This window comes from Ranitomeya variabilis, chromosome 3 (genome assembly GCF_051348905.1).
Source record: "Ranitomeya variabilis isolate aRanVar5 chromosome 3, aRanVar5.hap1, whole genome shotgun sequence".
NCBI classification, from domain to species: Eukaryota; Metazoa; Chordata; class Amphibia; order Anura; family Dendrobatidae; genus Ranitomeya; species Ranitomeya variabilis.
The window spans coordinates 772,674,307-772,686,732 of NC_135234.1; the positions used below are offsets into that span (position 1 = coordinate 772,674,307).

Consider the following 12,426-nt stretch of genomic DNA (forward strand, 5'->3'; position numbering starts at 1 on the left):
CAGCTCCAGCACCTCCCTATTCACATGCACATAACTCTGCAAGTCCAACAGCTTCCTATTCACATACACATAACTCTGCAAGTCCAACAGCTTCCTATTCACATGCACATAACTCTGTAGCTCCAGCACCTCCCTATTCACATGCACATAACTCTGCAGCTCCAGCACCTCCCTATTCACATGCACATAACTCTGCAGCTCCAGCACCTCCCTATTCACATGCACATAACTCTGTAGCTCCAGCACCTCCCTATTCACATGCACATAACTCTGCAGCTCCAGCACCTCCCTATTCACATGCACATAACTCTGCAGCTCCAGCACCTCCCTATTCACATGCACATAACTCTGTAGCTCCAGCACCTCCCTATTCACATGCACATAACTCTGCAGCTCCAGCACCTCCCTATTCACATGCACATAACTCTGCAGCTCCAGCACCTCCCTATTCACATGCACATAACTCTGTAGCTCCAGCACCTCCCTATTCACATGCACATAACTCTGCAGCTCCAGCACCTCCCTATTCACATGCACATTACTCTGCAGCTCCAGCACCTCCCTATTCACATGCACATAACTCTGTAGCTCCAGCACCTCCCTATTCACATGCACATAACTCTGTAGCTCCAGCACCTCCCTATTCACATGCACATAACTCTGCAGCTCCAGCACCTCCCTATTCACATGCACATAACTCTGTAGCTCCAGCACCTCCCTATTCACATGCACATAACTCTGTAGCTCCAGCACCTCCCTATTCACATGCACATAACTCTGCAGCTCCAGCACTTCCCTATTTACATGCACATAACTCTCCAGCGCCTCCCTATTCACATAACGTGTAACTCTAGCGTCTCCTTATTCACATGCACATAACTCTGCAGCTCCAGCACCTCCCTGATTGGCTGGGCTAGACCTTATGATGTGATAGGGGCAGGGCATTATGGGAAAGCCCACAAAGCCGCACCTGACATTATTACTCTCGCTTTCTTTTTATTCAGCAGTGTATGAACTGGTGCCCGTCCTGCTTTTTCATTTTTTGCATTTGTTTCTAATTGCAAAGTGGGTACCTGCAAATTTCAGGTGATCCAACTCCAAGTTGATCCTCCGCCAATCACTCCTCTCATCTCTATAACTGATATAAATGTATTACATTGAATCTATGGTTTATATTTATTTCCTGTTCTATATTTCAGGAGTGTGAATGCAGCAGAAAAGTCCTTGGCTATTGGGATTCAGTTTATGCTTTTGAGGATCCTCGGTAAGAAGATGCTTCATTTGGTGGGATCACTTGTCCTGTCCTGATGACAGCTCAGTGGATGCTTCACTGGATCATTTCCTTTACACATTTGACTAAACATACAAGGCTCCGTGGGACAGTGATACCAGCTGCTCCTGTCTACGGAATGGTATACTGTATGCCCCCTCTAAATGTGACCATAGTCTTAGTGCCCCAGTATCTGGTGTCCAGTCGTTAAGGGTCCAAGACCAGTAATTTGGGGTCTCAGTTCCTTGTGCCTAATGGTTTTATGTCCCATTCCTGGGTGTCCGGTGTATTTGTGTCTCAGTCCTTGGTGTCCATGACTTTAGTTTCTTCGTCTTTGGTGTGTGTGGTTTAGTGTCCCAGTGCCTGATGTCCAGTGGCTGAGGGTACTAGTTCCTTATGTCCAGTAACTTATTCTCCTAGTTCCTTGTGCCTAGTGGTCTCATGTCCCATTCCTTGGTGTCCAGTGTTTTGGTGTCTCAGTTCCTGGTGTCCATAACTTTAGTTTCCTCGTCTTTGGTGTGTGTGGTTTAGTGTCCCAGTACCTGATGTCCAGTGGCTGAGGGTACTAGATCCTTATGACCAGTAACTTATTCTCCCAGTTCCTTGTGCCTAGTGGTCTCATGTCCTAGTCCCTGGTGTCCAGTGTTTTGGTGTCTCAGTCCCTGGTGTCTGTGAATTTAGTTTCTTTGTCTTTGGTGTGTTGTAGTTTAGTGTCCCAGTCCCTGGAACAAAGTGCTTTAATGTTCTGGTCCCTGGTGTCCAAGTCATTTAGTGCCCCAGTCCTTGGTTTTTAGTGGTTTAATGTCTTGGTCCATAATGTCTAGTGGTGTAGTGTCTCAATTCCCAGTGTGCAGTGATTTAGTGTCCCAGTCCCTTCTGTCCAGAAGTTTATAGCTGTCCTTGGGGTACAGTCGTTTAGTGTCCTAATCCCTTGTGTAGAGTGGGTAGGTGTCATGGCTCCTGATGCTCAGTTGTTTAGTGATCCCAGTGTCCTGTGGTTTAGTGGTCTCCGTCCATCTGTATGTACCGCAATTATTTGGGTCCAGATGTTGGGTGTCCCAGTATCAATATCTGGGGGCTTGGTGTCTGAGTCCCGGATGTCTAATGAAGTATGCTATGTATTATGTATCAGACCCGGTGGAATATTCTTTATATCCACAGGTTTAGTACGCCAGTAATGATGTAATGTGGTTCTCCATCCCATTACCTAGTGTGCAGGGAGAGTGAAACTTGAGTCCTTGAGGTTCAGTTGACAAATATTACAGGTCCTTCTCAAAAAATTAGCATATAGTGTTAAATTTCATTATTTACCATAATGTAATGATTACAATTAAACTTTCATATATTATAGATTCATTATCCACCAACTGAAATTTGTCAGGTCTTTTATTGTTTCAATACTGATGATTTTGGCCTACAACTCCTGATAACCCAAAAAACCTGTCTCAATAAATTAGCATATTTCACCCGTCCAATCAAATCAAAGTGTTTTTTAATAACAAACAAAAAAACCATCAAATAATAATGTTCAGTTATGCACTCAATACTTGGTCGGGAATCCTTTGGCAGAAATGACTGCTTCAATGCGGCGTGGCATGGAGGCAATCAGCCTGTGACACTGCTAAGATGTTATGGAGGCCCAGGATGCTTCAATAGCGGCCTTAAGCTCATCCAGAGTGTTGGGTCTTGCGTCTCTCAACTTTCTCTTCACAATATCCCACAGATTCTCTATGGGGTTCAGGTCAGGAGAGTTGGCAGGCCAATTGAGCACAGTAATACCATGGTCAGTAAACCATTTACCAGTGGTTTTGGCACTGTGAGCAGGTGCCAGGTCGTGCTGAAAAATGAAATCTTCATCTCCATAAAGCATTTCAGCCAATGGAAGCATGAAGTGCTCCAAAATCTCCTGATAGCTAGCTGCATTGACCCTGCCCTTGATGAAACACAGTGGACCAACACCAGCAGCTGACATGGCACCCCACACCATCACTGACTGTGGGTACTTGACACTGGACTTCAGGCATTTTGGCATTTCCTTCTCCCCAGTCTTCCTCCAGACTCTGGCACCTTGATTTCCGAATGACATGCAAAATTTGCTTTCATCAGAAAAAAGTACTTGGGACCACTTAGCAACAGTCCAGTGCTGCTTCTCTGTAGCCCAGGTCAGGCGCTTCTGCCGCTGTTTACCTGGGGAATGCGGCACCTGTAGCCCATTTCCTGCACACGCCTGTGCACGGTGGCTCTGGATGTTTCCACACCAGACTCAGTCCACTGCTTCCTCAGGTTCCCCAAGGTCTGGAATCGGTCCTTCTCCACAATCTTCCTCAGGGTCCGGTCACCTCTTCTCGTTGTACAGCGTTTTCTGCCACATTGTTTCCTTCCAACAGACTTACCATTGAGGTGCCTTGATACAGCACTCTGGGAACAGCCTATTTGTTGAGAAATTTCTTTCTGGGTCTTACCCTCTTGCTTGAGGGTGTCAATGATGGCCTTCTTGACATCTGTCAGGTCGCTAGTCTTACCCATGATGGGGGTTTTGAGTAATGAACCAGGCAGGGAGTTTTTAAAAGCCTCAGGTATCTTTTGCATGTGTTTAGAGTTAATTAGTTGATTCAGAAGATTAGGGTAATAGGTCGTTTAGAGAACCTTTTCTTGATATGCTAATTTATTGAGACAGGTTTTTTGGGTTATCAGGAGTTGTAGGCCAAAATCATCAGTATTAAAACAATAAAAGACCTGACAAATTTCAGTTGGTGGATAATGAATCTATAATATATGAAAGTTTAATTGTAATCATTACATTATGGTAAATAATGAAATTTAACACTATATGCTAATTTTTTGAGAAGGACCTGTATATGGTCCTAATAAATGGAACCGATGCTGAGAAAATGACGGTGAATAAGAAAGTTCATAAATATTCTGTGATTATTTTTCTAGTAATTTATGACTTTAATACCTATTTTCCAGCCTGGCTGCCTGGCCCCGTCATGTTTGGAAGTATGATTGACAGCACCTGTATATTATGGGGGAAGAAGTGTGGAGCCAAAGCCTCCTGCCAATATTATAATAACAATCTGCTGAGGCAAAGGTAAACTCACAAGACGATAGAAATTATTATTAAAGATTAGTGATGAGCGAATATACTCGTTACTCGAGATTTCTCCAGCATGCTCGGGGGTCCTCCGAGTATTTTTTAGTGCTCGGAGATTTAGTTTTTCTTGCCACAGCTGAATGATTTACATCTGTTAGCCAGCATAAGTACATGTGGGATTACCTAGCAAGCAGGCCACCCGCACATGTACTTATGCTGGCTAACAGATGTAAATCACTCAGCTGCGGCAAGAAAAACTAAATCTCCGAGCACTAAAAAATACTCGGAGGACCCCCGAGCGTGCTGGAGAAATCTCGAGTAATGAGTATATTCACTCATAACTATTAAAGATGTTAATGCTAGTCTACTGCAAGGTAGAAAACAATCTTCATTTAAAATTACAATGGAACATAGATTTCACAGTCCAAACAATTAAAAACAACTCCCCCCATATAGAGGAAAGGAACTCCATATCATACTGTCCTCTGTACAAGAATATAACTACTATAATACTGCCCCTATGTACAAGAATATAACTACTATAATACTGCTCCTATGTACAAGAATATAACTACTATAATACTGCTCCATATACAAGAATATAACTACTATAATATTGCTCCTATGTACAAGAATATAACTACTATAATACTGCTCCTCTGTACAAGAATATAACTACTATAATACTGCTCCTCTGTACAAGAATATAACTACTATAATACTGCTCCTATGTACAAGAATATAACTACTATAATACTGCCCCTATGTACAAGAATATAACTACTATAATACTGCTCCATATACAAGAATATAACTACTATAATATTGCTCCTATGTACAAGAATATAACTACTATAATACTGCTCCTCTGTACAAGAATATAACTACTATAATACTGCTCCTCTGTACAAGAATATAACTACTATAATACTGCTCCTATGTACAAGAATATAACTACTATAATACTGCCCCTATGTACAAGAATATAACTACTATAATACTGCCCCTATATACAAGAATATAACTACTATAATACTGCTCCTATGTACAAGAATATAACTACTATAATACTGCTCCTATGTACAAGAATATAACTACTATAATACTGCCCCTATGTACAAGAATATAACTACTATAATACTGCCCCTATGTACAAGAATATAACTACTATAATACTGCCCCTATATACAAGAATATAACTACTATAATACTGCTCCTATGTACAAGAATATAACTACTATAATACTGCTCCTCTGTACAAGAATATAACTACTATAATACTGCTCCTCTGTACAAGAATATAACTACTATAATACTGCTCCTATGTACAAGAATATAACTACTATAATACTGCCCCTATGTACAAGAATATAACTACTATAATACTGCTCCTATGTACAAGAATATAACTACTATAATACTGCTCCTATGTACAAGAATATAACTACTATAATACTGCCCCTATGTACAAGAATATAACTACTATAATACTGCCCCTATATACAAGAATATAACTACTATAATACTGCCCCTATGAACAAGAATATAACTACTATAATACTGCCCCATGTACAAGAATATAACTACTGTAATACTGCCCCTATGTACAAGAATATAACTACTATAATACTGCCCCCTATGTACAAGAATATAACTACTATAATACTGCTCCTATGTACAAGAATATAACTACTATAATACTGCCCCTATGTACAAGAATATAACTACTATAATACTGCTCCTATGTACAAGAATATAACTACTATAATACTGCCCCTATATACAAGAATATAACTACTATAATACTGCTCCTATGTACAAGAATATAACTACTATAATACTGCCCCCTATGTACAAGAATATAACTACTATAATACTGCCCCTATGTACAAGAATATAACTACTATAATACTGCTCCTATGTACAAGAATATAACTACTATAATACTGCTCCTATGTACAAGAATATAACTACTATAATACTGCTCCTATGTACAAGAATATAACTACTATAATACTGCTCCTATGTACAAGAATATAACTACTATAATACTGCCCCATGTACAAGAATATAACTGTTGTGAATTAGACTTTTTGGCTCCCTCTTGTGGTCACTAGTGGTATGACTCTGGGATTGTCTTTTTTCTGTTTGGCACTCACCTGGGTCGTTAGTCCAGGGGAGTCGCTATATTAACCTCCTGGATCCTTAGTCCAGTGCCTGGCATCGTTGTAATCAGATCCTTCTGTTGCTCCTGTCTGCTGGTCCTGGCTGTTGCAAAATTAAGCTAAGTCTTGCTTCTTTGTTTTTTGAGTTACTTGCTTTGCTACTATTTTTGTCCAGCTTGTACTAAATGTGATTTCTGACCTTGCTGGAAGCTCTAGGGGGCTGGTGTTCTCCCCCCGGCCGTTAGACGGTTCGGGGGTTCTTGAATATCCAGCGTGGATATTTTAATAGGGTTTTTGCTGACCATATAAGTCATCTTACTATATTCTGCTATTAGCTAGTGGGCCTCTCTTTGCTAAATACCTAGCTCATTCTTATGTTTGTCTTTTCCTCTTACCTCACCGTTATTATTTGTTGGGGGCTTGTATCCAACTTTTGGGGTCTTTTCTCTGGAGGCAAGAAAGGTCTTTCTTTTCCCTTCTAGGGTTAGTTAGTTCTCCGGCTGGCGCGAGACGTCTAGAACCTACGTAGGCACGTTCCCCGGCTGCTTCTATTTGTGGTGCTAGGATTAGATATATGGTCAGCCCAGTTACCACTGCCCTATGAGCTGGTTTTTTGTGTTTGCAGACTTGGTATTTATTCCTGAGACCCTCTGCCATTGGGGTCATAACAGTATGCCAGGCCGACATTGAATGTTTAATGCATTGCAGAAGTGGGATAATAAGAAAGGAAATTCTGAATTTTTTTTTTAATTTTTTTTTTTCCCTCTCTTCCTCCCCTTTACCTCTGAGTGGCTTGTGCTTGCTGCAGACATGAATGTCCAGACTTTGATTACAAGTGTGGATCAGCTTGCTGCTCGTGTGCAGGGCATACAAGATTTTGTTACCAGTAGTCCAATGTCTGAACCTAAAATACCTATTCCTGAACTGTTTTCTGGAGACCGATTTAAGTTTAGGAATTTCAGGAACAATTGTAAATTGTTTCTTTCTCTGAGACCCCGTTCATCTGGAGATCCAGCTCAGCAAGTGAAAATTGTTATCTCTTTTTTACGGGGCGACCTTCAGGATTGGGCTTTTTCGCTAGCGCCAGGAGATCCGGCATTGGCAAATATTGATGCGTTTTTTCTGGCGCTCGGATTGCTTTACGAGGAACCCAATCTTGAGGTTCAGGCAGAAAAAGCCTTGCTAGCTATTTCTCAGGGCCAGGATGAAGCTGAAGTGTATTGCCAAAAATTTCGGAAATGGTCCGTGCTTACTCAGTGGAATGAGTGTGCTCTGGCCGCAAACTTCAGAAATGGCCTTTCTGAAGCCATTAAGAATGTGATGGTGGGTTTCTCCATTCCTACAAGTCTGAATGATTCCATGGCGCTGGCTATTCAAATTGACCAGCGTTTGCGGGAGCGCAAAGCCGCGAATCCTCTGGTGGTGTTGTCTGAACAAACACCTGATTTGATGCAATGTGATAGAATTCAGACCAGAAATGAGCGGAAAAATCATAGACGTCAGAATGGGTTGTGTTTTTACTGTGGTGATTCTACACATGTTATATCAGCATGCTCTAAACGCCTAACAAGGGTTGTTAGTCCTGTCGCCATTGGTAATTTGCAACCTAAATTTATTTTGTCTGTGACTTTAATTTGCTCATTGTCCTCTTACCCTGTTATGGCGTTTGTGGATTCAGGTGCTGCCCTGAGTCTTATGGATCTGTCATTTGCCAAGCGCTGTGGTTTTGTTCTTGAGCCGTTGGTTAATCCTATCCCTCTGAGGGGTATTGATGCTACGCCATTGGCGGAAAATAAACCGCAGTTTTGGACACAGGTAACCATGTGCATGACTCCTGAACATCGGGAGGTGATTCGTTTTCTTGTTCTGCATAAAATGCATGATTTGGTCGTTTTGGGTTTGCCATGGTTACAGACTCATAATCCAGTCTTGGATTGGAAGGCAATGTCTGTGTCAAGTTGGGGTTGTCAGGGTATTCATGGTGATTCCCCGCCGGTGTCTATTGCTTCCTCTACTCCTTCGGAAGTTCCTGAGTATTTGTCTGATTATCAGGATGTGTTCAGCGAGTCCAGGTCCAGTGTTCTGCCTCCTCATAGGGACTGTGACTGTGCCATAGATTTGATTCCAGGTAGCAAATTTCCTAAGGGAAGACTATTTAATCTGTCTGTACCTGAGCATACCGCAATGCGTTCGTATATCAAGGAATCTCTGGAGAAGGGGCATATCCGTCCATCCTCTTCCCCTCTTGGTGCGGGATTCTTTTTTGTGGCCAAGAAGGACGGATCTTTGAGACCTTGTATTGACTATCGGCTTTTGAATAAAATCACTGTTAAATTTCAGTATCCTTTGCCTCTGTTGTCAGACTTGTTTGCCCGAATTAAAGGTGCCAAGTGGTTCACCAAGATAGATCTTCGTGGTGCGTACAACCTTGTGCGCATTAAGCGAGGAGATGAATGGAAAACTGCATTTAATACGCCCGAAGGTCATTTTGAGTACTTGGTGATGCCTTTTGGGCTCTCTAATGCTCCTTCAGTGTTTCAGTCCTTTATGCATGATATTTTCCGGAAGTATCTGGATAAATTTATGATCGTTTATCTGGATGATATTCTGTTTTTTTCTGATGACTGGGACTCGCATGTAGAGCAGGTCAGGATGGTGTTTCAGGTTTTGCGTGAGAATGCTTTATTTGTTAAGGGCTCAAAGTCTCTCTTTGGAGTACAGAAGGTTCCCTTTTTGGGGTTTATTTTTTCCCCTTCTGCGGTGGAGATGGACCCAGTCAAGGTCCGTGCTATTCATGATTGGACTCAACCCACGTCAGTTAAGAGTCTTCAGAAGTTCTTGGGTTTTGCTAACTTCTACCGTCGTTTTATTGCTAATTTTTCTAGCATTGCTAAACCTTTGACGGATATGACCAACAAAGGTTCTGATGTTGCTAACTGGGCTCCTGCAGCCGTGGAGGCTTTCCAGGAGTTGAAGCGCCGGTTTACTTCGGCGCCTGTTTTGTGCCAGCCTGATGTCTCACTTCCCTTTCAGGTTGAAGTGGATGCTTCTGAGATTGGGGCAGGGGCCGTTTTGTCGCAGAGAGGCCCTGGTTGCTCTGTGATGAGACCTTGTGCCTTTTTCTCAAGGAAGTTTTCGCCTGCTGAGCGGAATTATGATGTTGGCAATTGGGAGTAGTTGGCCATGAAGTGGGCATTTGAGGAGTGGCGTCATTGGCTCGAGGGTGCTAAGCATCGTGTGGTGTTCTTGACTGATCACAAAAATTTGATGTATCTCGAGTCTGCTAAACGCCTGAATCCTAGACAGGCCCGCTGGTTATTGTTTTTCTCCCGTTTTGACTTTGTGGTCTCGTATTTACCAGGTTCAAAGAATGTGAAGGCTGATGCTCTTTCAAGGAGCTTTGTGCCTGACTCTCCGGGAGTCGCAGAACCAGTTGGTATTCTTAAAGAGGGAGTTATCTTGTCTGCCATTTCTCCGGATTTGCGACGTGTGTTGCAGAGATTTCAGGCTGGTAGACCTGACTCTTGTCCACCTGACAGACTGTTTGTTCCTGATAAGTGGACCAGCAGAGTCATTTCCGAGGTTCATTCCTCGGTGTTGGCAGGGCATCCGGGAATTTTTGGCACCAGAGATCTGGTGGCTAGGTCCTTTTGGTGGCCTTCCTTGTCACGGGATGTGCGGTCATTTGTGCAGTCCTGTGGGACTTGTGCTCGAGCTAAACCTTGCTGTTCGCGTGCCAGCGGGTTGCTCTTGCCCTTGCCTGTCCCGAAGAGGCCTTGGACACACATTTCCATGGATTTCATTTCAGATCTCCCGGTGTCTCAGGGCATGTCTGTCATCTGGGTGGTATGTGATCGCTTTTCTAAGATGGTCCATTTGGTACCTTTGCCTAAGCTGCCTTCCTCTTCCGATCTGGTTCCTGTGTTCTTTCAGAATGTGGTTCGTTTACACGGCATTCCTGAGAATATTGTGTCTGACAGAGGATCCCAGTTTGTTTCCAGGTTCTGGCGATCCTTTTGTGCTAGGATGGGCATTGAGTTGTCGTTTTCGTCTGCCTTTCATCCTCAGACTAATGGACAAACAGAGCGAACTAATCAGACTCTGGAGGCTTATTTGAGGTGTTTTGTTTCTGCGGATCAGGATGATTGGGTGACCTTCTTGCCGTTGGCTGAGTTTGCCCTTAATAATCGGGCTAGTTCCGCTACATTGGTTTCGCCATTTTTCTGCAACTCTGGTTTCCATCCTCGTTTTTCCTCGGGACATGTGGAGCCTTGTGACTGTCCTGGGGTAGATTCTGTGGTGGATAGGTTGCAGCAGATCTGGAATCATGTGGTGGACAACTTAAAGTTGTCACAAGAGAAGGCTCAGCGTTTTGCCAACCGCCGCCGCGGTGTGGGTCCCCGACTTCGTGTTGGGGATTTGGTATGGCTGTCTTCTCGATTTGTTCCTATGAAGGTCTCCTCTCCTAAATGTAAGCCTCGCTTCATCGGTCCTTACAAGATATTGGAAATCCTTAATCCTGTGTCCTTTCGCTTGGATCTTCCTGTGTCGTTTGCCATTCACAACGTGTTCCATAGGTCTTTGTTGCGGCGGTACGTTGTACCTGTGGTTCCTTCTGTTGAGCCTCCTGCTCCGGTGTTGGTTGAGGGCGAGTTGGAGTACGTGGTGGAGAAGATCTTGGATTCTCGTCTTTCCAGGCGGAGGCTTCAGTATCTGGTCAAGTGGAAGGGCTATGGTCAGGAGGATAATTCCTGGGTGGTTGCCTCTGATGTGCATGCGGCCGATTTAGTTCATGCCTTTCACGCTGCTCATCCTGATCGCCCTGGTGGTCTTGGTGAGGGTTCGGTGACCCCTCCTTAAGGGGGGGGTACTGTTGTGAATTAGACTTTTTGGCTCCCTCTTGTGGTCACTAGTGGTATGACTCTGGGATTGTCTTTTTTCTGTTTGGCACTCACCTGGGTCGTTAGTCCAGGGGGGTCGCTATATTAACCTCCTGGATCCTTAGTCCAGTCCCTGGCATCGTTGTAATCAGATCCTTCTGTTGCTCCTGTCTGCTGGTCCTGGCTCTTGCAAAATTAAGCTAAGTCTTGCTTCTTTGTTTTTTGAGTTACTTGCTTTGCTACTATTTTTGTCCAGCTTGTACTAAATGTGATTTCTGACCTTGCTGGAAGCTCTAGGGGGCTGGTGTTCTCCCCCCGGCCGTTAGACGGTTCGGGGGTTCTTGAATATCCAGCGTGGATATTTTAATAGGGTTTTTGCTGACCATATAAGTCATCTTACTATATTCTGCTATTACCTAGTGGGCCTCTCTTTGCTAAATACCTAGCTCATTCTTATGTTTGTCTTTTCCTCTTACCTCACCGTTATTATTTGTTGGGGGCTTGTATCCAACTTTTGGGGTCTTTTCTCTGGAGGCAAGAAAGGTCTTTCTTTTCCCTTCTAGGGTTAGTTAGTTCTCCGGCTGGCGCGAGACGTCTAGAACCTACGTAGGCACGTTCCCCGGCTGCTTCTATTTGTGGTGCTAGGATTAGATATATGGTCAGCCCAGTTACCACTGCCCTATGAGCTGTTTTTTTGTGTTTGCAGACTTGGTATTTATTCCTGAGACCCTCTGCCATTGGGGTCATAACATATAACTACTGTAATACTGCCCCATGTACAAGAATATAACTACTGTAATACTGCCCCTATGTACAAGAATATAACTACTATAATACTGCCCCTATATACAAGAATATAACTACTATAATACTGCCCCCTATGTACAAGAATATAACTACTATAATACTGCTTCTATGTACAAGAATATAACTACTATAATACTGCTCCTATGTACAAGAATATAACTACTATAATACTGCTCCTATGTACAAGAATATAACTACTATAATACTGCT

The 12,426-nt window shown here is 43.1% G+C and overlaps 1 protein-coding gene across 5 annotated transcripts in view; it reads left to right on the forward strand.

Annotated features, from left to right (window-relative positions):
• SLCO2B1 (solute carrier organic anion transporter family member 2B1) overlaps window positions 1–12,426 on the forward strand; it is a 218,952-nt gene that overhangs the window by 177,947 nt on the left and 28,579 nt on the right. For all 5 annotated transcript variants that reach the window (XM_077298837.1, XM_077298836.1, XM_077298835.1 and 2 more), the window contains exons 13-14: window positions 1,200–1,264; window positions 4,241–4,361. In XM_077298837.1, the coding sequence (XP_077154952.1) occupies window positions 1,200–1,264; window positions 4,241–4,361 (186 nt within the window). The remainder of the gene's footprint in view (window positions 1–1,199; window positions 1,265–4,240; window positions 4,362–12,426) is intronic.